Source organism: Acinonyx jubatus, chromosome F2 (assembly GCF_027475565.1).
Source record: "Acinonyx jubatus isolate Ajub_Pintada_27869175 chromosome F2, VMU_Ajub_asm_v1.0, whole genome shotgun sequence".
NCBI classification, from domain to species: domain Eukaryota; kingdom Metazoa; phylum Chordata; class Mammalia; order Carnivora; family Felidae; genus Acinonyx; species Acinonyx jubatus.
In genome coordinates, this window is record NC_069394.1 from 1,160,764 (window position 1) to 1,185,590 (window position 24,827).

General features: G+C 64.2%; 1 protein-coding gene across 2 annotated transcripts in view; it reads left to right on the top strand.

Annotated features, from left to right (window-relative positions):
* Nucleotides 1-24,827, top strand: part of ZC3H3 (zinc finger CCCH-type containing 3) — an 88,173-nt gene that overhangs the window by 23,467 nt on the left and 39,879 nt on the right. For both annotated transcript variants that reach the window (XM_027063720.2, XM_027063719.2), the window contains exon 4: nucleotides 12,109-12,262. In XM_027063720.2, coding sequence (XP_026919521.2) covers nucleotides 12,109-12,262 — 154 coding nt within the window. The remainder of the gene's footprint in view (nucleotides 1-12,108; nucleotides 12,263-24,827) is intronic.

Below are 24,827 nucleotides of genomic sequence, written 5' to 3' on the forward strand. Positions count from 1 at the left end.
TGTGGGAAGCTGGGACCTCCGGCCCCTGTGAGGTCAGGCTGGTGGAAGGGCCCCCGGGCCTGGGCGGGTGGCCCTCATGAAGCTGCGGTTCCTTGGGGGCTGGGGCTGCTGCGTCTGCTAGGGGGACTCCCCTCCTGGTGCTCCCATCCCTGTGGGCGAGAACAGGGGGTCACTAGGGAGGAGGCAGGCTCTGCGTGCCCTTCCTCCCCCGTGGGCGGTATGGCTGCATTGGCTCTGCTGTTGGGATCGCCGTCAGCGTCCACAGGGAGGACAGGGCGCGCTCTGAGCCTTGCCTTCCCCCACACCAGCATCATTGCGTGTCAGACATGCACCCGGGACAGGGAGCTGGGCCCTTCCCCGTCTCTCATGGCTCAGAATGTGGGGTGTCTGTCCATCTGGGAGCGGTGGGCCCTTCCCATCACTTTCTTGCCCACCCAGAAGTCCCCCCAGCAGCAGGTACCAGACGGGGTAGATGGGCCTTCGTTTCATGGGCCAGGCTCTGCCCCCTTGGCTGGACTGGCCCTGCTTGAAGGTGGGCCCCGGTGCTGTTGGTGAAGAGTGGACGTGGCCCTTCACCTGTCCCTGGTGGACTTGGGAGCCCCCACATTGCTGCCCAGAGCCTCTGGTCTTCTGGGGTTTCAGCCTGGCTGTGGAAGCGAATGCCTTTGTACCTGGTAGGCTGGCCTTCCCGTCCCTGTCTGGCCAGGCCCCCAGATGGAAGGGGCTTTGAGATGACAGAGCACTGGACGTTTGTGAGGCCAGAGACCGCAGGCTAGCAGGCCCGGTGCGGGGGAAGGTGTTGGCGGGCACCGGTCCTGCCTAGGTGGTGGGGGCTGTGGCCTCAGGCCGCTGCACTGGGCACGTGAGCCCTGGCAGTGGCATAAGCGAGAGGCCTTGGGAGGAGACTGTGGCCCGCTCCTGGGCCTCTCCTGCCAGGCTGGCTTCAAGTCCCGTCCCCTGGCAGGTGTTAGTGGGGGGGAAGCGGCGCTGGGCTCGGCTCCGTGTTTACCGACACAGGGGCTCCGGCAGGCGGCCCCCGCTCTGTGCGTCGTCGCACCTGGGTCACAGGGAGGACAGGCCGCCAGCACCGGGCCCTGCCAGGCAGCGAGGCCTGCGCTGGGGTCGAGGGAGAGCAGTCGGCATTAGGCCGGCAGGACCGTAGGGTCATCTAGGCTCTGTGTCGGCGCAGGATGGGCTACCTTGACAGGAGTTCAGGCATTTCCTGTGGCGCTGGCCGCGGAGCCCCTGCAGTTCCAAGTGGGAAGGCCTCTCGCAGGCTGGGCCCTGGCAGGGACCCCGCATGCTCCAGGTTGGGGTAGCAAGGGCTGCCACTGCCTCCCCCTCCCCTGACGTCTTCCCGGGGGGGGGGGGTGGGCTCGGGGGGGGGGGAAGGCTGGGGGTGCCCACCTGCCAGGAGAGGACCTTGAGGGGCTCGCTGAGCTCCCTGCTTCTTCCCAGTGCACGACAGGTCTTGCCAAAAACGCGTTGAATGAGTGAGTTCCTGCCAGAGCCTTCTGCAGGGGACACAGCGGTGTCGGTGCTGCCTTCCATCAGAGCCTGGCCTGTGCGACGTGCCCCGCGTGGAGTCCGCTTCCTTCTCAGGCCTCTGCTCTGCTCTGCAGTTACTTTCCAAACGCTGTTTTCACTGTTCGCGTCCTAAACTTTCCTGTTGTCCTTGGCTGCGTGATTCCACGGAAGTGGTAGATGGACCTCAGGCCACCTAATCCTGGGGCTGTGAGATGGGCTCGCCCGGCTCGGTGCCTGGCTGTAGACGACGGACCCCGAGTATCATGGCTGTCAGCGTGGGCCTGGGGGCTGGGCCTTGTGTTCTGGGGGCTCCGCGACTTGGGATCCAGAGGCCTTCACGCAGGCACGAGCACCGGTTGGCCTCAGAAGGGCTGAGGGGTCCCCAGGGTTGCCAAGGCCAGAACTGGGCTCTGAGCACAGGAGGGCACAGGCCTGTCCTGTGACCTGGGGCCAGGGGATGAAGGGACCAGAGTGGGCCCCCTGGCCACGAGCTCTGCCTTCCTGAAGCTGGAGCTGAGCCCCCGGACCCGCCACGCACCATGGACAGACTCCGGTGCCCTTCGGGGGCGCCGGCCACTCCCTGACGCATGTGTGCTTGCCTGAGGCGCTGGTGCTCCCCGCGTGCTGTCCTGGGGTGCTGGGGTCCTGCAGGGCGTGCTGAGCCAGAGTCGTGCCCTGCCTGGAGTGTCCTCTCCCTGCCTGGATTCCTTAGCTGCCTGCCACGGTGCCCCCGTGGCCTTCCCAGTGTGTGGGGGTGCCTCCTGACCTCCCAGGAGGTGCTGGGCCTCCCTGCCCCCCGTGCCCATGCCTGCGGGTGGGGGATTGGTGAGAGGTGCTCAGTCTCCCCCTTGCTCTGGTAGGTAGCACCGTGGTTAAGAGGGGAGGGACGACCCACCCCCATAATCTATAGCAACTGTCACGGAGCAAACTACTCCCATCTCATACAGACGGGTCAGGTGTCGGCACGATCGATGGCTCACGCACAATAATTATAGGAACTAGCGGCTTGTGTTGCTTGAGTGAGTTTAAGAAGAGTAGGGTCTCAATCTTTCTTCTAATAGGGCCCTGACAGTCCGTGGCGGCGTTGGCGCTGCGTCTTGGGCTGACAGTGTCGTCATTAAACACCAGGTAGTGTGGGACGACAGCGAACACGGCCCGCTGGGGGACAGGCAGCTGACAGCCCTTGTTTGTCATCACCGAGCCGCCCACGCTCCTCAGGCTGCAGGGCCGATGGCTGCTCGGTGACGTATGGCCTGTCGGGCTGCCTCTGTGATTTGATCATCGCTAACCGTTTGTCAGCGGCCGGTCCCCGGCTTGGATGACGGTGCGGCGGAAGGCTGGCGGCGAGCGCCTGCAGGCCGCGGGGTGCACGTGGGAAATCAGTGGGGCTGGATGGACTGCTGCCCCTCAGACCCCCCTTCCCGGGCCCTGGGGTCCCTACGGCTCTGTCACAGAGGGGTGTGTGCTCGGGTCCGTGCTGATTTGGCCGGGGCGCCCTTTTCACGGGCTGGCCTCTGAGCAGAGGGAGCACAGAGCCGGCCTGAGAACTTCCGCGGGGGGGCCTGTGGACGCGCTGGCCTCCGATGGCCCCAGGGTGCCCGGGAGGGTCTCCAGCTGCCCTGGCTCCTTGTCCCCGGCCACCAGCAGAGACAAGGGCCAGACCATCTGATGGCAGCGGGGCTCTTCCAGCACTGGAAGTGCTGGGAACCATCAAACACAGGAAAAGTGGAGTGATTTATTAGACTCATAAAAATTCATACTTTGTGATTCCAGTCATCCCACCACTGAAGCTTGTTAGAGCTCAGTCCCTGGCAGCTCCTGGCGGGTGAGCGCTGGGCGGGGCGCGCACTGCCTTCTGCCTGGGCTGCTGTCACGCCTCATTTGGAGAAGTGGACGGGCCCCTGCAAGCACATGAATAAGTGTTCACAGGGTGGGGGCTCTGTCACGGTTCGGCCGTGCTCTCGCGGGTGGGAACACGGCCGCCAGGTCCTGTCACCTGTGTGCTTCCTGCACCTGCGGGGCCTGGGTGGACAGCAGGGCACCTGTGTGACGGTACAGGTGGAGGTCTGTGGGCATGTTTATAGCGGTCTTTACGGGGCAGGATGACGTCTGCCTCCTGGCCGCTGTTTTCCAGGCTGGCGTCAGTGGAATCGAGCTCCTTTCCTGTCCTTCCTGACGGGCTCTGGGCAGAGGCCCCTTGGCCTAGCGCCGACCTGCCCCAGCGGGGCTCTTCCCTACATCTGTACCCCGAGGGGCCAATGTGCCCTGTCAGCTGTGCTGTTCGTCGGGCTTTGTGTGTCCTATGTGGAGGGCAGGAGGGAACGGAGGCTCCCCCTTCTGATGAAGATGTTCCACTAGAGCCGGCCAGAGCCAACCCTGCCTGGGAATCAATGCCCTGCACACAGTGGAGGGGCCTGGGGGCCTGGGAGCATGTGGGGGGGGGGTGCAGGGAGAGAGGCTGGGAGCCTCGTGGGGGAACCCGGGAATCCCCTGCACACAGTGGAGGGGCCTGGGGGTCGGTGGGGCGGGGGGAACCGCTTCTGTCTGCCTCCTGGCTCGCAGCCTGCCGGTGCCCGCCTCCGCGCCATGCGGCCACCCGCAGGGAGCTGGCTTCTCGCTTGGCCGGCGGGAAGTGGTGCCCAGCAGCACTAATCTCCCGCGCCCCTCGCCGCCCCGAGGGGCCGTGCTGCCGACCCTCGCCTCCTGCCGCAGGTGGGGTGCCGCTGACAGAGCAGCTGGGAACAGCCTGGCGCGGGGCCTGGCGGGGGAAGCCGGTGGTACTTTCTAAGCCGCTGTGTCTGAGGCAGCGGCGGGTGGGGGGCGCCGGAGGTTCCCTGAGCACCCCGGCGTCCGGGCAGGGGGTGTGCGTTCGTGGGGCGGTCTGGCGGATGCTGCAGCTGAGCTCGGCTGCTGAGGGGCCTAGACGGACGGGCGGGGGATCAGGGAGGAGGTCGGGGCTGTTGACCAGAAAGGACGCGTGCTTCTAGGCTCACCAGAGACTAGTCTGCAGACGGGGCTGAGGGAGGCCGGCACGGGGCCCCACTGGCGCTCAGGCGGAGGGGTCCCCGGTCTGCAGGCCTGGGAGGCCCAGACCCCCTCTCCCCCGACCCCCACCCCGGCAGCCCCGAGCGCTCCGACACAGGTGTGGCAAGGTGTCCACTTACTGCCCTAAACGCGCTGAACCGCGAACTCAATTAGAAGGTAGAGATCATCAGTCTAGAAAGGCTGAGCCGAAGCCAACGCTGCCCACAGCGGTAGCACCGCCGTCCGAATGGGACCCGGCTTGGTGGGTTCTGCCCGTGGTTCCAGCTGGGAGCAGGCCCAGCGGCTTCCTGGGTAGAGCGGCCCGCCCTGTTGCCTGGGGCCCTTGGCTGAGTCTTTCCCATGTGGTAGGCCTGGGGGGGGGGGGCTGGGGGGCAGAAGGGCAGTCCAGCCCAGTGTGGAGAGATGGCCAGGTTGTTCCTCGGTGTCCTGGAGGAACCCTGCAGCTTGCCTCCAGCCAGGGGGCACCGGCGTCAGTAGAAACTGGGGCGTCGGTGTCCTCGCCCCAGGTCCCAGGGCTGGATCCCATTCCGGGTGCTGATCTCCCAGTAGCACAGAGATGGGGGCCCATCTGAGACGGGGCGGGGTGGGGGGTGTGGACCAGCCCTGTGTCTGGACACATCCTTCCTGGTTAAGCGCGTAACTGAAGGGTCTGGGCTCGTGCTGCAAAAGCCCTGGTGGGTCTCGGAGGGGCTGGCAGGCGGGCCACATGCGCAGGAAATGGCCGCGCACGGTGTGCGCCCATCTGTGCCGGCCCCCGTGCGGAGCCTCGGGCGTGTGGGCCGGGCCGTGCGGCGGGACCGCGGTCAGAGCCGGGGGCACAGAGTCGCCAGGGTGGAGTTCGGGCCAGCATTCCCTTGGCAGCTACTGTGCGGACACTGGGGAGCAACCGGCCTGAGGCTGAGTGGGGAGGGGAGGGGAGAGCAGGCCTGGGACCCCCTTCGGCGGCACCCGACGACCAGAGCCCGGACCCCACAGGCCTTCCTTCTGGCTGCTTCCTGCAGATGGTGTGCATCCACGGACCTTTCCTGGTGGCCTCTGGGGTCGTCTCGCCCCTCCTAGGAGTGGGGCCCTTTTCGCCCCCAAATGCGGCCCCGGTTCCACCGTCTCCAGGACCGTGGGGGTCACCGAGGGGACAGCTCAGATGACGTTGACCTTCAGAAATGCCCTGGTGGACGGGTGGTGTCTAGAGAGAGCGGGCACACCTCACTGTCCCCCTCTGAGGCCGAGTGGGGCTTGGGGCCCACCCCACAGCCCTTCTCCGGGCCTCAACCCCCGGCCCTGCCCCAGGCAGACAGGACGTGTTGCTGCCGTTCGCCCTGGTCATCTCGAGCACTGCCCGTCCTGCCCGGCCCAGGGCTCCGCAAGCAGCTCGGCTGCCCCGCGGGGTTTCAGACGTGAGAACACCGTTGCGCGTTGAAGGCTTCTCAGCCGGTGCGCCTGCTGGTCTGCGTACGTTGCCGTGGCCGTTTTGCCAGGAGTGCGGCATACCCGCTGTTAGGACGGAGCCGGGCTCGGCTGGGGTCCTGCAGGGTTGCTGTGACGTGTGGGTTTGTGGCCACTGTGCAGCCCACCTGCCACCAGCAGGGAAAGCGGCCCGCCCCTGCGGCACCTCCCGCTGCCGAGAAGACCAGGCGCCTCTGGGCTGACCTGCACCTCACCTGCCCCTGCCCCCTGCACCCACAGTCTGTCGAGTGGCTGGTCTCGGGTCAGGGAGGTAGGGTAAGGCCCTGGAGGGCTGGGAGATGCACCTCGAGCTGGGTGCGGGGAGCCTGCCTGGGCCCAGTCCTCCCGTTGGCTCTCTGTGGGCTCCTTGTTGCCTGCGCACTCTCCAGACCCGCCTGGCTTGCTTGGCCCTCACTTCTGTCCCTGTCACCGCCCCTGGGTAGTACAGAGTCTGAGGGCGAGGTGAGGCCTTGGCCGCAGGTATGAGCCTTTTGCCAACCTGGAGGCGGTGTGGGGAGGCCCAGGCCCCGTGCTAGCCGGCTGCTCCTTCGTCCCCCGGGAGCCCCCAGGGCACCTCCCCGCTTCCTCCAGGAGAAGCCAGCACCCTGCTTGCCTAGAGCTGTTCCCTGCTTTTCACTGCCTGGGGCCTGTGGCTGTGCTGTCCCTTCTGTTTGGACCCCACTCAGGCCTCTCCCGGTCCTTCCAGGCTGGCGGGGTCACTGCTGGGGGCACTCGTGACAGGTCCTGCCTGCCGTGTGCACCTCTTTGCACCCCTGACCACCATCAGCTGCGGTCACGACCATAAGCTGGCCGCTGATCTGAGAGCCTTGCTCTTGCTGGAGAGCAGAATTGTGTCCGGGGCCTGCCCCAAAGGCCGTGGCTCTCAGAAACTGCCCAGGGAAGAGGCCCCACAGGGGACGGGTTTGTGGGCGTGCAGGTGCCCAGGTGCTCACAGGGGCCTCCCACCCTCTCTCTCGGGCACATCAGTGACCCCACTGCCAGGTGCTGTCCCACGTCTGTGCCAAGGAGGGGGCCAGGCTGGTTTCCGTGGCGCGGTCCCCTCCCTGCTCTGGCCCCTCTTGTCTGCCTTAGGCCAGGCCTCCCTCACCCAGTGCCAGGCCTTGGGCTGGGTCGAGTTGGCACCGCATCAAAAACTCCGGTTAAGCCTGGAAGGAAGACCTTCCGGAGTGAGTTTGGGTGCACAGAGCTTGTCGGTGGTTGGCACCCACGGGCCCTGGTCAGGTGGGGGCCCTGTGCCCATTTCGGTTGGGGGCTGTGGGCGGCCTGACGGGAGGCAGGTGCGGGTGGGTGGGGGCACTACCAGCCTACAGCAGGGTGACCAGCTGGGACCTGAGCCAACTGAGAGTGGACAATGGCTTCTGTGGCAGAAGAGCAGAAATCCCTGTGGCTTCTGAAATGCTGAGCCGCAGCACGGCCTTTTAGACTAAGCTGTCTGCAGCCTGTTTGCAGATACTGACGCGTCAGGGTAGCTGTTGATGAAAAGCGGATCAGGCAGAGGAAGATGGATCTCCCTGGACTGTGAACTGGGGAGCCTGGGCCAGCAGAAGCCCTTGGCCTCATGGCCACCCCACCAGCTCGGCTCCCCACCCACAGCCAGTGGGGTCTCCCCCCCCCCCCCCCCCGCCCCACGCTGCCGTGGTCCCAAGAGGCCAGGGGTCTGGGGCCTGGCCTGGGGCCCCTCTTCCAGGAGCATGGCTTGGTTTTGAGGGTGCACGACAGGCAGGCTGGATTCCGTCTGCGGGCTCTGTCCAGTCCTGTTCCACTGGCGCAGGTGGATTCTGTGCTCAGGTACCAGTCACTCGCTTTTGCTCAGCTGTCCTGTCCCCCAGCAGGGATGGAGGGCTGGAGACAGCCCTGCCCTTAGTCTGTGCCTCCACCAGCAACACCCCCGCTGCCTCTTCACGAGGCTAGAGGCTCAGGGAAGAGGCTTCTGGAACGGGGTGGGAAGCCAGCTGTGGACAGGTCTGCCATCTTCATGGGGCCTGTCTCTGGAGGCCCCAGTGCCCCTGTCTATGGGCCGTTGCTGGGCGAAGACCAGAGGCTGGTGGATGGGAGGCCACGGAGCCAGGGGCGCGTGGTCCCTGCCCCGCCCCCCCACCAGGCCTTTCCCTAGGGGGCCGGACAGTGGGGTGCTGCTGGGGACACTCGCTCAGCCCTGAGTCTGCCCGCCTGTATGGGGAGCAGCCTCAGGCAGCCCTTTGAACAGTCTTCGTCTTCTCCTTATTCATTAAACAGTTGTGAAATTAGCAGCTCATTTTCTACCTAGTTATTGCCCTTTGAAGTTCCATAAAAATCTGAACTCCGTCTCAACTCCTGCTCTGCACTAAAACAGAGAGAGCTGTGACCTCCGTCTGATGGGCTCTCCCGTCTGGTGGCTGGTCAGGAGGGGGACTGGGGGAGCCGAGACGGGGCATGGCCCTCCCTTTCCTGCCATCCGCCCAGTGCTCTGGGGCCCTGGGAGGGGCTGGTGTGTGTCCCGCTTCCACGGCTGGATCACGGGGGGCAGGACGTGCTGGGGGCAGGAGCCAGGCTGGCTGGGCTCCGCCGCTGGATGGGTGTCCCGCCTCCCTGGGCCTTAGTGGCCTCCCTCCCTGCCACCACGCCTGCCCCGCGTGCCCGTGCTCGGTGCTCAGGAGGGCCCCTGGCTGCAGCCTAGTCCCCCCACCCCGTCTGGGGCCCCCGAGCACGGGCGCGCGGGGGAGGCCGGCCCCCGGGCCGACTGTGCAGGCGCGAGGGCTCCGCTGATAGATGGGCTCATATCCCACTCAAATATGATGCCAGCAGTTTTCTGTAGTTCGTCTTCCATTGCGGTAGTAAAGTTTTTAATTAGGAAAGCTAATGAGATCGATTAGTCATTAGAAGTGACCTCTGCACGGCAGGGCGGAGAGGGCTGTGTGTGTGGGCCTGATAACGCGGCGCCCGGGCCTCGTTGGCAATAAAGGCGCGAAGGGTTTGATTTGAGTGAAATGTGCCACAGGGAATACATCATGCGGAGAAAAAAAATTACAACCCTGGGAGTCTGTAATGAAGGGAATTAAACCCACATCCTATCTAAATAACATGATTATCTACACAAACCCTCCGCCAGCCGGGGGGAATGGCCGGCTGCTGGGGCTGCCTTCCCAGCCGCGGGGTCGGGGCGAGGCCTGGGCTCCCGAGCCACGGGGAGCAGGGCGGGGGTGTGCCTGCCACCTTCGCCCTGGGGCGGGCCTTGCCGCCTCCCACCCCAGCTTCCCGGTCCCCGTGTGCAGGCACAGTGTTAGGATCCCTGCGCCTGTTGGCCACGGGGGCACACACCCACCTGTGTGTTCTTGGCACGGGCGCCCTAGGCGGTCTCCCCGGGGTCACTGCCGTGAACCCTTCCGCTGCCTGTGTCTAAACTGCCCATTGAGGAAAGATGGGGGCCAGGAGTGACCAGCAGGCCAGGCTGTAGGGGTCACAGCCCCGCCGTGGGGCAGGGTGTGCCCTGCTGTGCCCTCCCCTCCCCTTGTTGCTCAGGACCACGGGGGGTGGGGCCTCACAGATGACAGTGTGAAGGAAAGGACACCAGGCTGACTGTTTAAAAGGAGATCTGCCTTGTTACTTTGCGTTTCCCAGAAGTGGTAATTGGGCACTAATAAGTAAAATGCAGTAAGTTAAGCAAAAAGTTGATTTTACAACAGGCCTGCGCTTTGCAGGAGTGCATCCTGAATACAGTTGCCTGTTAACTTGAATGCAGAGTCCAGGCCTTTGGGCGTGGGGGCGGGGGAGGGGGCTTCCTAGAGGTGGCAGTGCTCACATCCGGAAGAGGGGAGTGGGGCTGGGCCAGGCCTGGGTTCCCTATGCTCAGGACGAAGGGGGTGGGGCTGGTGAGTCAGCACGGCTCCCGGGCAGGAGTCCAGCTGCAGAGCCAGGGCTGTGTGGCACCTCCCATCCCAGAGCAGCCAGCGGCCGCTGCCTGGGAGGCCTGGGGTCAGGCGTGCTGTCCGGATGCAAGGGCCGAGGGAGCAGGGCGGCTGTGAGGGTAGCTTGGGGCCCGGATGACTTAGAGGAAGGCTCTTAGTTGGAACAAGCTGTTATTGATTTTCTGTGGTCCATCCTTGCTTGTAAGACCTTGAAAATTCAATTCAGCAAACATTTATCTATCGATGCCCACTGTGTGTGAGGCTCTCCCCTGCATCCCAAGAGCGTGTGGGGTGCTCAGAGCTAAGGATCCACTCACTTTGGTCACTCAGCAAGATCAGGTGTCCCTGGTGATGCCGTGTCGCCCTTTGGTTTTGCTGACCTTCTGTTTTCTCCCCAACTCCCTGGAGCTGCTGCTCTTGGAGGGAGGGAGAACCAAGGGGAGACAGAGACAGACAGAAGGGGTGAGGGGAGAAGGGGGGGTCTTCCCCTGTTGCCGGGGCGTCTGTCCTGGCCTCACCTGGATGTGTCGTGGCTCCCTTTGGTGGGCAGCTGCTGTGCGTCCCTGCGCCAGTCTGGTGACCAGAGCTGTGCCCTGCCCCTGGCACTCTTTGGGCCTTGAAGCCCACGTCCACCTCTGACAGGTGAAAGGGCCCTGCACAGTCTCCTTGGTCTGGCAGCAGGCGTGCACCCTCTAGTCCGGGGCACTCGGGAGGGCTCTGACCCATGCCGTGTCCTGACCTTGCCGTGTGGGTGGATGGGTACCCTGGCAGAGGGTGAGGGGACACCTGGAGGAGGGGCTCTTCCGACATCCGGGCAAGGGGCACAGTGTCAGATACCAGGCTTGTCCTGCTTGTTCCCGGCCAGGTGTCCCCCTGGATGTAGTGGGTTCTGGCGGGCCGGGCAAGCCTGGAGAGGAGGTGTGTGGAGCCAGGAGCTGGTTCGGGGGCCTGGCGGTGGGCTGGAGTCTGTTGGGTCTCGGGCTCTGAAAGATGGGTTTTAGATGCTGTCCGTGATTCGTAACAGCTCCTTGCAGGCCGGCAACGGGGAGGTTCTCAGTCTGGTTTGGGATCTGTGGGTTCTGGGAGGGTCTAGCGGAGCAGGCCCGGGTCATGGAGCGCTGGTCCGTGCTGTCGGAGGAGCCAAAGGACTGGCACCAAGCGGGACTAGCGAGGGGATGTGGGGGTTTGGTGCCGCCCCGTGCACTGCTCCCTCCGGGCCACCTGGGGCCCTGGCAGCCTTTGGCTGAAGGGTCACGGGTCTGCTCTGGTGCTGATGCTCCGGCAGTGAGACCCTGTGCGTTTTCCTGGGGGCCTCGCCTGGCACGCACGCCGCCCCCCCCCCCCCCCCGCCCCTGCCACTGCCCGACAGCCTGACCCGGCATAGCGTCTCTGTGAGTGGGAGCCCCAGGAAGCTACCCATGCTGGGGTGCTGTGCAGGCAGGTTGGATGGGACGAGGAGGAGCCCACAGGGACCCTGGGTCCCAGCGCCGGTCCGAGAGGGGAGCTTCCGGAGAGGCTGCCGGCCGTGGGCTGGGTCACGAGAGGCTTCGGCGCCCCCGTCCCGCGCTGCGTTCGCTTTAATTATCTGGGCAGTTAGAGCTGTATATTATGCGAGCCGGGCAATTAGGTACGTTCCTCGAAGCTGTGGAGAAATTGCCGGCTATCAAGTGGAGGGGAACTCGGGCAAAACAGATCCCTGTTAATTGCATGAACCATTCAGCAAAAGAGAAGCTGTGGTGTACGTACATCCCCCGTAAGATGTTATGAAAACATTGGTGATTAAATACATAAATCTGCGTGAGCATGTGCTGGGGGTGCCCGGAGAGGGAGGCGAGCAGTCTGCACCCCGGCCTCCTGCGCCCTCCTGCGGCCCCCTCCTCGCTATTCCTGGAGGTTCTGGGGAGTTGGGGCCAGAGTGGGGGTCCTGAGTCTGGGGACTGCCTGCTGAGGGGCACCAGCCCATGGTGCCGCACCAGTCAGCTGGCCCCGGGGCGCTTCTGCCGCCCCCCCCGCCCACGTGTCACTCGGCATCCCCGGTGCCCTGTGTCTCAGGACTCCAGGCCTGGGCCCAGCTCTCTGGAGCCTCGGGCCCCTGGGTGCTCTGGGGCTGTGTGGGGCAGGGCTGGAGTGAGTCGAGAGGCCCCCTGCCGACCTCCACTGACCCCCTCTGTGTGCGTTTCCTCTGCAGCGTCCAGCGTGCACACCCTGCGGACGCCTCCCACCGGCAAAGTGATCAAGACCCGCTACCGCATTGTCAAGAAGACGCCCGTGTCTCCTCTCAGCGCCCCCCAGTCTCCCCTGTCCCTGCCCTCTTGGCGGTCACGGCGGCTCTCGCTGTCCAGGTAGGATGCCCTCATCCCGGCTGCCTTGGGCCTGGGGCCTGTAGGGGACCGAGCTGGACACACAGAAGCGCTTGGTCTACAGTTTGCCGGCTGTGGAAGAGGCTAATTTTTCTGTGTAGCAGTTTCTGCAGCAGACCTACGGCCAGCCTGCGCATGCCGCGTGCACTCACGGACACATGCGTGCACTCACGGACACACGCGTGCACAGACACGCATGCCCTCCACCGCTGTCTGTAGGGTGTTAGCTGGCAGGGGACGTCCGTGGGGGAAGCCACCATCTGGACAGTTGAGGCCACACCGGGCATTGTTCCACTTCATGGAGAAACTTCTGGTTAGAGGTAGGGCCTGAGCCGCCCTCTGGGAGCTGTGGCCCATCTTTTCTTCGGCACATGGGGCTACGGCCCTCTCCATGTCCCCCCCAATGGGTGCTGCCTGCACCCTACCCCCCAGTGCTGCAGCTTTGCTCTGGGCCGCTCCTGGCTGAGGGCGTACAGAGTGGGGACGGTTCCACTTATTTTCTGGGTGCCCTGGCCCGGAAGTGGGAGGGCTCTGTTGGGGCAGCAGCTTTAGGGGATAGAAGTCGGGGGCCCCTGTTGTGAGCCTGCTCAGCCCTGGGGCCTCAGGAGGCCCGTCGTGGGGGGCATGGCCCCTTCCTTTGCTGAGGTGGGGGGTGGGGCGGCAGCTCTGGTGGGTGAGTGGGAACGGGGCGCCCTCTGGGAGCCTCTTCCTAGGGGAGCAGAGTGGGAGCTCCCTCATCCAGCGTCGGCCTCCACCCGGGTGCGGTGGGCACTCTGGCCGAGGGCTGTGGACAAGGGACTGTTGTGCCCCACGGGACTGGACTACACAGAATACTGGGCAGGGGCCGTCCTGCTAGCCCACCAGGAGCCCCACCACCTGCTGGCCAGTGGCTCCCTGGCTCTGGGGCTGTGAGAGGAGGTGCTGGCCCGCTGGCCTGTGGCAGGGCGATTGGCCCACCCAGGCCGCGGCACCCACTCCCTCCTCCGTTACCGCGAGGCTGCACTGAACTTGGCCCTGCTGCTGGTTTTTCTGGAGGCAATAGCTGCAAGTATATTTTAAATTAATTTTACTGCACTTTTTGTAATATTTTTGTTTTAAATAGATTTATAAGTATCTTGGGGGCTATTTCTACAAATTTATGAAGATAATTTTCACTCTCTCGATAAGGTTAAATTTACACCTGCTATTTCCATATTAATTCACAGTGCTAAGTGGGTCTAATTTTCTTCCGTTCTCCTATCTAGTGAGCATGGCCTTTCCTAATGCAATTTCCCCCTCACTAAATCACTGTGATCGGGAGTCATGATCGAGCTAAATTAACTTAAATTAATTTACTTAATAAGAGCCCCAGATCATCGTGAATGAGGTTCAGATTTATTGATCTTGCTCCCGCCTCCCCTCCCGCGGTCCGAATTCCGGTCCCGCCTCCCCCAGGGGGCGTGGCTGGGGGCTGGGGCGGCCCTGTGGGGGTCACTGAGCAGAAAGGGGTGGCAGGCCCTGTGGGGCGAGGCCTACTGGGGGCGTGGCTGGGTGCACCCCCCCTGGGCTGTAGCCGCCTCATAACCAGGCAGAACGTCAAGTCCATTAGGTGGGGAGCAGCCCAGTCGGCAGCAGGACAGAGAATACTTGCCTGCGCCTCAGTGTGGGAGTTGAGCAGGTGGGGGTGGAGAGGGTGCTTGTCCCTATGCCGTGTGGGCAGGTCTGCGAGGTCTGACCTCCCGGCTCGGGTAGGTGGGATGGGCCGTCAGGGGAGGCGGGCCTCGTGCTGTGGTGCCGTAGGCCCGGCTCAGAACGGACAGGCCCGGACCCAGCTGCCCACCCTGCTTGGCCACGGCTCCCCCCGGGCCGGCTGCCTTGCAGGGAAGGCCATGGCCGTGTGGGTGCCCCGGCACAGGGGCCCGGCTATGGGTGGGGCGGGTAGGTGTGGTGAGGACGCCGCTCTGGTTGGCTCTGTGCTGCCCTGTCCCAGGCCGTGCTGGTGTCAGACGGCTCAGGTCCTGTGGCCCTGACTCGTGCGCGATGGCTGCGGGCTCGGGTCAGCTTCGCGGGTGCTCGAGGCTTCCAGCGCTCCCTGTGCGTGCAGGCGTGGCTGGGCCCTACCCCCCAGGACAGGTACACGTAACCTGAGGCCACGTGTGGAGGCTTTGCTTAGTGGGGTCTCCCTCCACCTGACCGCCTTACTCCAGGTCTGTGTCACCCATTGCCAGGGCTCCGGGACACACCCTGAGCACAGAGTCCTAGGTTCTTGGGGGCCAGGCCCCCGGGCTTCGTGGGCCTGCAGAGTAGGGTGTGGTGGAGGCCGAGGGCTGAGCGGCTCGGGTCCTGGGAAACGTGGCTGCCGGCGGACTGGGCTTCCTTTGCCCAAGGTCAGCCGGACCCCGGTGGGGGGTGGGCTTCCTTCTCAGCAGAGTGGCTGCCCGCCAGCTTCCTGGCCTGTCGGCTGCGTCCGCCTGGGCTTGTCTTGCCGAGGCAGCGGAAAGGGCCTGTCTCCAGGGCCGGCGGCCAGTCTGCTGCCCACTCAGCTGCTACTTTCAGCTCCATCGAGCTGGGGGCTGCCTGTGTGCGGCCAGTGGGTCCAGGGAGGCTCTGGCCGACTGGCCTGGCCTGTGGCCTTGACCTCCACCCTGTGCATCTGCAGGCTCTTCAGCTTTTCCCTGGGCATGAGGAGGGGTTGAGCCGGTGGCTGGGCCCAGGCCAGTGTGGTCTGAGGGCGCAGGGGTGAGAAAGCAGGGCTTCCCGCCGCCGGGTGGCCAGCCTCAGCCCAAGGCCCGTGAGCTCTCCTTGGCCCTCCTGATCCGGACGCACCTCAGAGGGGAACACCCCTGGGGGGTGTGGCAGGCAGGCCCCAACAGTCCTGGAAGTCTCAGTCGGCAGTGTTGGGGACTGGGAGACACAGGCGGGAAGTAAGTCAGGTGACCCGGTGGCCGAGAGTGCCGGTGTTGGCATGGGTGGCCCTGGATCCCACCCTCCTTCAGACACCCGCTTTGGAGAGAAAGCTGTGTATGTGTGTGTGTGGAAATGCTGCCGTCGCGGGGGAGCCTGGGGAGCGCCGCTGGGGAACACACGCCGTGTGACCCTGAGCGAGCGGGAAGGCCGGGGGGCGGAGCTCCCAGAGGCCCCTGGGGCTGCCTCACGGAGTGGCCAGATGTCCTGAGCAGGGCCGGGGCGGAACCTGGCTTATCAGCTAGATAGATGGCCAGTGGTCGTGGCAGGTCCGTGCCCTCCCTGTCCGGAGGGATGACACCCCTCGTCGTGGCGAGGGGTTGCCACGCTCGGTCCTGTGCCATAAGGGGCCTGGCGTCAGAGTGAGCGTGGGGGCAGCAGGGCCGCTGCCACTCTTGCTCCAGGCAGATGGGGCCGTGCTTCCCGACTGCCTGGGACTGTGGGGCGGGGGGGCAGCAGGCCCCTCCTGGCAGTGGCTGGTGGCCCCAGGGGCTGCGGGTGGGATCGCGGCGGGACCCGCAGGATGTACGGCTGGGCCCCGAGGACCACACGCCGCTGCTGCCCAGACCGGCCCGGCCCTGGGTGTGGGGTGTCTTGGGGGGCGGCGGAGGCTCCCGCCGAGCGAGGGTTTAACGTGTTTGTTCTCAGGTTTGTGGATTTGCCTGTGCCCTCGGCGGCTTCCAGCAAGTTCATTAATCTGAACTGCAGCTGAAACGTGACTTATATCCCTAAACCGCCTGTCACTTTTCACTCCTTCCAAACTCATTTGACGTGAAAGTGCGGGGTAAACAGAAGCCGCTGAGCTCAAGCAGATGAGTCTGGAGGCCGCTCCGTCCCGACTACAAATGGCGCTGTCACAGGGGCTGCCTCGCGCAGGCCCGCCTTACTTTATTTTATTTTATTTTAGCGCCTGTGCGGTAAATCTTGAGTAATCTCTGGCTGGTTTGACGAGGCTCGGGCTGCGATTTTGAAGGCTCTGAAATGTGTCTCCAAAGTGATGTCTCATTAAAGAGGAATTCAGCCTGAGGATGGGCTGGGCAGCACCCCCCCCGGGGCGGGGCTGTGGGGTCCCATGTGCTTCCCCCTCATGCCCGGCCCCCCCCCACCTCCCCGGACGCCCAGGATCTCCCTAGAGGCAGCGGGGCCCGGCCCCGGCCCTCGGGCCACTGACGCGGCAGGCTCTGCCCCTCTCTCTCTCTGTTCTGGAGGCTGGCCGTCTGAGGTGAGGGTGCCGGCGCCCTATCCACGCTGCAGGCAGCTGCTTCCTCAGCATGTCCTCGTGTGGCGGGACAGTCCTCTCTCTGAGGGCGCCAGTCCTGTCGGGGGGCCCTGCCCTCGTGACTTTGTCCAACCCTAAGCACCTCCCAGAGGCCCACCTCCGTGCGCCAGCCCGTTGGGATGAGGGTTTCAACATAGGGATTTGGGGGGCGCGGCGTTCGGTCCATCCAGGGAGCATCTGCTGTGAGGGAGCCCCCACGTGAGGTGGGTGCCTCCTCCGTGTCACGGCCACGCCCCAGGTCCTCACGTGTCTAGTGAGGGCCCTGCTCGGCCGTGTGCCCACAGGCCGCTCCCGCTCAGCCCAGGCCAGGACCCGTGACGGGACTAGTAGAGAAAACTGGGCGCCCCGTCGTGAGGCGGGAGCCCCCACAGGGTGGTGAGTGTGGTGAAGCTCCGACAGTGTACCCGGGACAGACGGGTGCTCAGGGAGCCCAGAGAAGGCCGGTCTCGGGGTGGGGCAGGCACGGTCAGTGTGGGCCGTGTTGCCAGGGGAGGGGGACCTGCTCCTGGGCCGGCAGGGGTGTGGGGGGGTACAGCAGGGGGGCTGCGGCCCTTCCTCCTGCCGAGCCCCTTCCCTGGCTGTGACCATGGGGTTCGGGCCCAGGGCGTGTGCCGCGGCCAACCTTCTCTTGACTTGGCTGCCATGCTCCTGGGCATGCCTGCCCGCACCCCCACCCACTCTCTGACATTCCGTCTCCCCCGTGCCCCAGCCGCGCCGTGTGGGCTCTGTCTGTGCACAGCCTGTACCGACAGCCTGAGAAGGTGCCAGGCCAGGCACGGCTCCCACTGCCCATGAAAGCGCTGAGTGACCGTGGCCAACGCAGCAGGAGTTTGAGTTGGCTCTGGTATGAACAACAGTGTCTACTTCGAGCGAAGAGAGATACCCGGCTGATTTCGCACGGGTGCCTATTCGGGCCCGGCCCGCTCTGTGCGACGGGCAATCGGCGCTCCTGGTCTCCTGTCAGATGCAGGGGAGGCCTGGCCTGCGAGTGTCTGGGGTTCCGCCCATCTGGTGTGCCCGGGGAAGGGAGGGCACCTCTTCTGCCGGGAGACAGCAGGTGGGGAGGAGCCTCGGCGTGTGCTGCGGGGACTGCCCTCTGCCCCACACAGGGCTTTCCTTGCCGGACTCAACGGCGGGCGTGCGCCTGCGTGGGGCGGCTTGGGCTTCGTGTGTGTGACCCCCGGGAATGGCCTGTCCTGTGGGCCCTGGGGAACGGCTGCCGTCCGCTCTTCCTCTCGACGGTGACAGGAGAGCCCACGGCAGCTTGCTCACGGGCCCCTGACCCTCTCCAGCCAGGGAGAACGGGGCGGGGGCATCACCGTCCACACTTGGGATTCCCAGTACCGATTGGGGTGGCCAGACCCGCGTGAGGTGGGGAGCTGCCGCGAGGGCCCAAGGTCGGAGGGGTGGGGGGGGCGTTGGGCCCAGGCCCGGGGCTGGTCCTGCCGGGGCGACCGGCGCCACACCAGCCCTCCTGGTCCCTGTCGCTCACCTCCGTGTCGGCGGTCCCCTCGAAGGGTGGTAGGGAAAGTGAGGTGAGCCACCCACCTGGCGTGAGCCGCACAGTTGGCTGTGTTGACATCCAGGTCAGGAGCTCTGACTACACAGTGACACTGCGAGCCCGGGGCTCCCGATGGCTCTGAAGGGGGCTTCCGAGCGCTGCGTGCTGCAGAAGACAGCCCCCCGCCCAGGCTGGAGCTGGGGGGGGGGGGGGGTTGCGGCTCTCAGCTGGGCGGTACCTTGGCTCCTGGGTGTCGCGGTTCGGGTCGGGCCCTGGCAGAACAGGCGGAGGCCCCCAGGAGGTGGCTGTAGCGGCCCCTCCCAGCCCTTTGCCTGGTCCGCCCGCTGTCCGAGGTCTGTGGCGGCTGCCCCGGATGGGGTCACCCTGCCTGTCTGGAAGCTGTGGCCCAGGAGAGGACAGATCCTGAGCTGGTAAGTCGCAGAAGTGTCCTGGGCCAGCATGCCCGGAGGTCCGGCAGGCCCGGGCGGTGGGCTCTCCTGGGCCTGTCTTTCGCCGTGCATCTCAGCCAGGCCTGGCTGTGGTGAGAGGGACGTGGCCAGGCACAGAAGGGGTCTCCCCCGGCATGCACAGCATGGAGGAGACCCCGAGAAGCCTGAACAGGCAGAACAGGTTCAAGTGCAGAGGCTTGACGAGGCCCCAGGGCCTAGCCTGGGATAGTGGGTGCCATACCCTGGAGCCCATTGGGCAGCCTAGACTTGGCGGTGCTGGGCTCCTGCTCCAGGGCGTCTGGACTTGGTGACTGCATCTGCCTCTGCCCAGCCCTGCGGATGTGCTCTGTGGCTTGTGGCCTGAGTGGGCCGTGTACTGCCCCCCTCCCGCGTCATGCCCAGTACGTTGCCTGGATGGTGCCCGTTGCCGCTGACCACCCATTGAAGCCCAGACGGTGAATTCCAGGGGCCGCCGTGGGGGTCGGTATGTTGGGGAGGGTCAGGGTGGGTCCGGGGGCTGTCGGAGAGGGAGGTAGGGAGAGGATAGTCACAGCGTCCTCACAGGTTTCTTGCATCTAATTTTTGGGGGTAAACACTTTGGGGTATGTCATTTTGATATACTTTTGCACGTACAGAAAAGTTGCAGACCTTGTATTGTTCGCCTCAGTTCACTGACTGCTTATGCTTTGCCCCATCGGCTGTATCATATTTCCCCTCTGTGTTCATATACGACCATTTGGATGGAATTTGCAGACCTGGTGCCCCTTGACCAGGCGCTGCAGTGTGGTCCCTGAGATCCGGGAGGGCTGCCTGGAGGCAGAGCTGGTGTGCAGCCCCACGGCGGTTGGGGGTTGCATCTTTCCAGCATCTTTGAGGCTGGACCCGGCCCTCAGCCTCGCTCCGTCTTTCCTGACACTGATGTTTTGGAGAGCGGAGGCCAGGTGCTTTGTGCAGCATCCCCGGGCTCGGACGCCTCCTTGTGAGGAGACTCAGATCTGCCATTTCAGCAGCAATGTCACGGAAGTGCTGGGTGGCCTGGAGGACCTGGCGTCTGGCTGCCTGGTGCCGGGGTGGGGGGGGTGGGTGACCTGACTGCCTGGCTGGCGGCCCGTGTGGGTCCTCAGGCGTTCGTGGGGAGGCGTTGGCCCTGCGTACAGCACCCTGTTCTCTGCTGGGCTTCACCCATGCATTCTAGACCCTTCGTGACTTTAACCCTGTGTCCTTTTGTACTCGCTGCGTGGCATCCTACCAGGAACCGCTGTCCCTTATCCCCCGTTGCTTGATGTATTTGTTCATCTTTTTATGCTAGCGCGGCGTCGGATTCGTCCTGTATCTGATAGGCCGTAACCTGTCACCGTCGTGACTCGTCCGGCCCTCAGTCTGTGCCAGCCTGGGCTTCGGGGCCCCTTCTGTGGCCCGGGTCCTTTCCACACGGGGCGCCCCACGGAAGTTTCGCTCTGCCAGCTCGGAACCAGCCGCCTGTCACAGAACCTGGCTCCTCGTGGTGCAGTGGCTCTTGGCTGCCCTCAGTCCCCCACAGCCAAGGGTCTCGTGGGCCTGGGGTGACAGGGGCACATAGCAGGGCCGTCCCGGCTCGGGGTGTATGTCTTTGCCCCCCGGCCCCGTTGAGTGCGTGTGTGGACCCAGCACCTGGAATTCATGCCATACTGCCAGTTCCGGCTGGGCACGCTTCCTTCTGCCTTCCCCTGGGGCGTATCTGTGACTGTCCCCCATGGGGGACACCTGGTCAGTAGAGCTTGACGTCTGTGTCTAGTTCTTCTCGGCTGACATGGACGCCCAGGGTGGCGCACGAGGCTAAGTGTCCGGCTCTGAGCTTCGGCAAACGCCGCCCCTGTGCGGCTCGGCCCTCTGTCGACATCGGGGTGTTCTGTCGCCCAGAGTGCTTCTGCGCTGTCCCCGTCGGCAACCCACACCCAGGAAGCCCGTCCCGCCTGTCCGCACCGTGGGTTTGCAGACTCTCGAGGCTGGATCTGGAGCGCTCCGGCCTCCGACCCTGGCATCAGCACCACACAGCTCGTGGCCCAGGCCCTCCCGTTGCTCCCACCCCTGCTCGTCTGTGCTCCTCCCGGTGGACAAGTGAGTTATTCCCACTTCGGGACCGGAACCAAGGCAGCCGACTCTTCTCCCCCGGCTCTGCGTAGACCCGTGTTCCCGTCTCCCCTCAGCGCGCGCCCGGGAGTGGTGCTGCGGGGACGCGGGAGGGTGTGTTTGACTCCACGTGAAACCGCCAAGCCTTCCCCAGAGCGGAGGTGTCCTTTCTGTCCCCATTACGGCACGCGGTGTTACGGTCTTTCTGATTTTCACATTTTCCGTGGCAGCATCTGGTTGTGGTTTAATTTACATTTCCCTGACTTCCCACGATGTTGAGCACTTACTTGTGGGCTTACCTACGGCCGTTTGGGCTCCTTGGCCCATTTTTAAGTTGGTTTGTCCTTTGTTCTTGAGCTACGGGAGCACATTTGTTTCTGGCTGTGTGTCTTCCCTGCCAGTTCAGGCTTCCCTGGTTGAATGTGGCCTTGTCTCCTGTCCTGGAGTCTGGTGGTGGGTGGTAGGGGGGCCCTCGGTCCTCTGGGGGTTGTGCCCCTGTGGCTGCCGTGCTGCCGGTCTCAGCCCCGAGTTCAGTGTGCAGAGTTAGGGACACCTCCCCCCGGGGGCTCTCACCCGGCCCTGGTCTCTGTCAGCATGGCCGTGCCCCGATTCCAGGAGCCTCCCAGGAGCCCTGGAGGCTGTGGTCTCCCTGGGGGACCTGGAGCTCCCCAGGGAAAGCCCGGCCTCTCAGGGCCCCACACAGGGGAGGGTGGGCTCCCGCGTGGTGCTTGCGCACAGGGCACCTTCTTTTTTTTTTTTAATTTTTTAATGTTTGTTTATTTTTGAGAGAGAGAGAGAGACAGAGAGAGCGAGCATGAGAGGCAGAGGGGCAGAGAGAGAAGGAGACACAGAATCCGAAGCAGGCTCCAGGCTCTGAGCTGTCAGCACAGAGCCCGACGCGGGGCTGGAACTCACAGAGTGCAAGATCATGACCCGAGCCGAAGCCGGAGGCTTAACTGACTGAGCCACCCAGGTGCCCCAGCGCACAGGGCACCTTTGCTGGACCGCACCCTCGGCCCTCACACACGTTCCTCTCCAGCCCGGGGCCCCGGCCTGGTCAGAGCACAGCCTTTCTTCCACGCACAGGGACACCCGTCCACTACCGCCTGTCCCACTGCCAGGCAAAGAAATGAGAGCGGGACGTTTGGCCTGGGGATGACAGGCGCTGAGGCTCTGGCCAGAGACCAGGGCAGGGCCTCCCGTGGGCCCCAGGGCAGGGCTCTGGGAGGGAGCCTTGGGGGTGACCCCCGGGCCCCGCCCGCTTCCCCATGCCGTGCTGAAGCAGGCCTCCTCCGGCAGCTTTTTTAGAATTTTATTTTATGAGAACAGGCGGTTACGGCTCCCCAAGTACCGTAAAAGTTAATGTGATGGCCTCCCTGCGCCTGTGCTCATTTTTATAATTTTTTATTTTATGAAACAGGACAGGGAGCTTAGTGACTTATTACTATTCATTTCGTTTCAATGCAGTAAATATTGATTCAGTTGGGGGTTTTCAATTTAAACCACTCGGCGATTATATAAAATATTACTGGCCTCTGAAATTATGCTTACCGATCCCTTCGGCTGCTCATTAAGGAAGGAGTGCAATTGTAGGTCCCTCTGCCTTCATCATTCTAATAAATGGGCTGAGGTGTGCTTCTGCTCGGGAGGTGCTGCAGAAACCGCTGGCGGGGGCCTGACAGCGAGGATGCAACTCTTAATTTGGAAGTCGGTTCAAAGCGCGCCTCGGTTATTTATTTATTTCTCTGTCTGTTTGAAGCACGCAGGCCTTTCAGCTGTCAGCAGCCCCGTGGCAGCAGGGCTGAGCACGTCCTCCGGAGGCCGGGACACCTGCCTGTGCCCCTCGGCACAGTGTGGGGCCGGGGGCGGGGGCGGGGGTGGAGGGGTAGGGCGGGGGTGGGGATGTGGGGTTGGCCCGGTTGGGCGCTGAGGCCGGGACACCGTCAAGGGACACCTCATCTCCCTCTGGAAGCTCATCCAGAGGAGGGGACCTTTTCCCAGTGACACTGGTGCCCAGCCCCTCGCTGCAGAGCTGGGCCTGGGACGCAGGACCCCGAGGGGTGAGGAGAGGGCGTCTCGGTGCCTTCCTGCAGCCTGTGCTCACGGTCAAACCTGCCCAGTGTCGGACAACACGTCGAAGCCTCCCCGGAGCCCCCGTGGCATCAGGCCCTCAGGACACCAGCACAGGCCAGCTGGTCCCTCTGGGTCTGGGGTCTGTTCACACGTTTGGTCCCTGTCCCTGCCTCTAAGATGGCCCCATGTGGTGATGGAGGACAGTGAGAGGGTCAGGAGTCCAGGTCTGCAGCCCCCAGGAGAGGCTGTGCTCGGCTGGGCCAGCACAGTGCCCCGTGGCCCCTGTGCCCCCCGGCAGGGGCGCCTCAGCCCTATTCCAGGCTGCTTCCTCCTTGGCTCTGTCGGGGGTTGGCACGGGGGTTGGGGGGGTATTGGCATCAGTTGGAGGATGTTCACGTGGGGGGGGGCCGGGGGGTGCTGAACTGCCATATCCCTGTCAGTCTGAGCCTCTGCCCTTTCTCCTTAGTGGTCACATGGCCCCTATGACCAATGTCCCGTCTCCCCCCCCCGCTCCGGTGTTTGTGTCACCACTTGGGGCGTCGCTAGCCTTGGGGATTGCTGGTGTCCGGCCTGGGTCACAGACATCGTAAAAAGTATTTGTGGTGAGACCACGTCAGAAGTGGCTCCCGGGCTCTGTGGATGGCGTGGGTGGGGAGGGGCCCCAGAACAGGCCTGATGCGGAGGCCTTGTGGGATAGGAGGATGGCAGACACCATGGCCCCCCGCACCCCTCCCCCCATCTGCTCTGTCTCAGGCTGGGACCTGCCCGTCATGCAGGGCTGGTCACCTCCTCTGGGCCCGTGGTGAGCTGGTCCCTGGTATCTGTGTCCCAGAGGGCCATGTTGCTGGGTAGGAAGCCCTGGTGGAGCTGGGGCCACGGTCGGGGCAGTGGGGCACTCATACCAGCACGGCCTCTGTCATCGCCAGCCCCCTGGTCCTGCTGGTCTCACGTGTGTGAGTGTGTCTCTGGTCTTCTAGCCTTGGCCACTCTGTCTTTGGTCTCTGCCCTTCCCCTGTCATCGCCTCCACGTGTCTGCGTCCCTCCCATCCCTCCTCTCTGTCCCTGCTTCTCCGCGGACACATTTGTCCCCGTCTTGCTCCCACTGCCTGGCACTCTTTGACTCTTACCGTGGGGAGCTGCATCCTGGTACCTTGGCCATGCCGTGGGTTCCAGAAACAGGGAAGGTGGGCTTCCCAGTGAAGGAGGGAAGCCAGGACGAGTAGGTGTGCGGGGATTTCGGGCCTGCGTGCGCACGGGGCTTGGCCGTGGCTGTGAGGCGGGTTCCAGCCCCTCTGGTGGCCCTCCTGCCTCCCCATCGCTGTGCCAGCCCTGACGGGTCCGCACTCTCCCCAGCTGTCTCCCACCCCCGACGTGCATGGGCCCTGGGCCATCTGCCCCTGGATGGCCCTGTTGGCAGGCTCACTCCCCCTCGCCGGGGTCGGCCCGTGTTGCCTGCTGTAGCGCACGCACTGTGTCTTGATCCGTGTGACACGCACGTGGCTGCTTTCCTCTCTGGAGACTGGCTTGAGTGGCCGAGTCCTGCCAGCAGCTCTGGGGGAAACGGTAGGAAAGGGGCTGGGCCGCAGGCACCTCGCCCCCTTGGGAGCAAACCCTGAGGAGGACAGGACCCTCTAAGAGCTGCTGCTGCCATGGCTAGCCCACAAGCCATGCTGTGGCCTCCCCTGGGCCAGCAGTAACCGCATCGGCCAGGTGTGTTTCATGACAACACGAGACCGTCCCTTGGTCTGCCGGAGGGAAGCTTCATTCTGAAAACAGCAGGACCGTTGGGAGGGGAGCCTAAGAAGGTCCTGGCAGGTATCTCCCCATGGAACCTGGGGAAGATTGTCCTCAGGTTGTGCCTGGGCCCCTCGGCCACGCCTTGCCAGCACCGCGGGCCCTCGTGTGACAGCACTGGTGACCCTGATGTCCCTGCAGGTGAGGAGCAGAGGAAGCTGAAAATACTGCCTCTGACAGGAAGAAATAAAACGCCCTTGTCATCCAGTGGTACCTGGGTGCCTTACATAGTCAAACACCGTTTTAAATATCACTTTCATCCTGGTTTTAGAGGCGGTAGTAAAGCGTCACTCGCATAATCAATATCATATTCAACTCTTTGCGTATATCAACTCTTCAGCCTGCTCTTACCCCAAAATATGGCTCCCCTCTCGGGGCTGGGCCAGGGCCTGTGGAGAC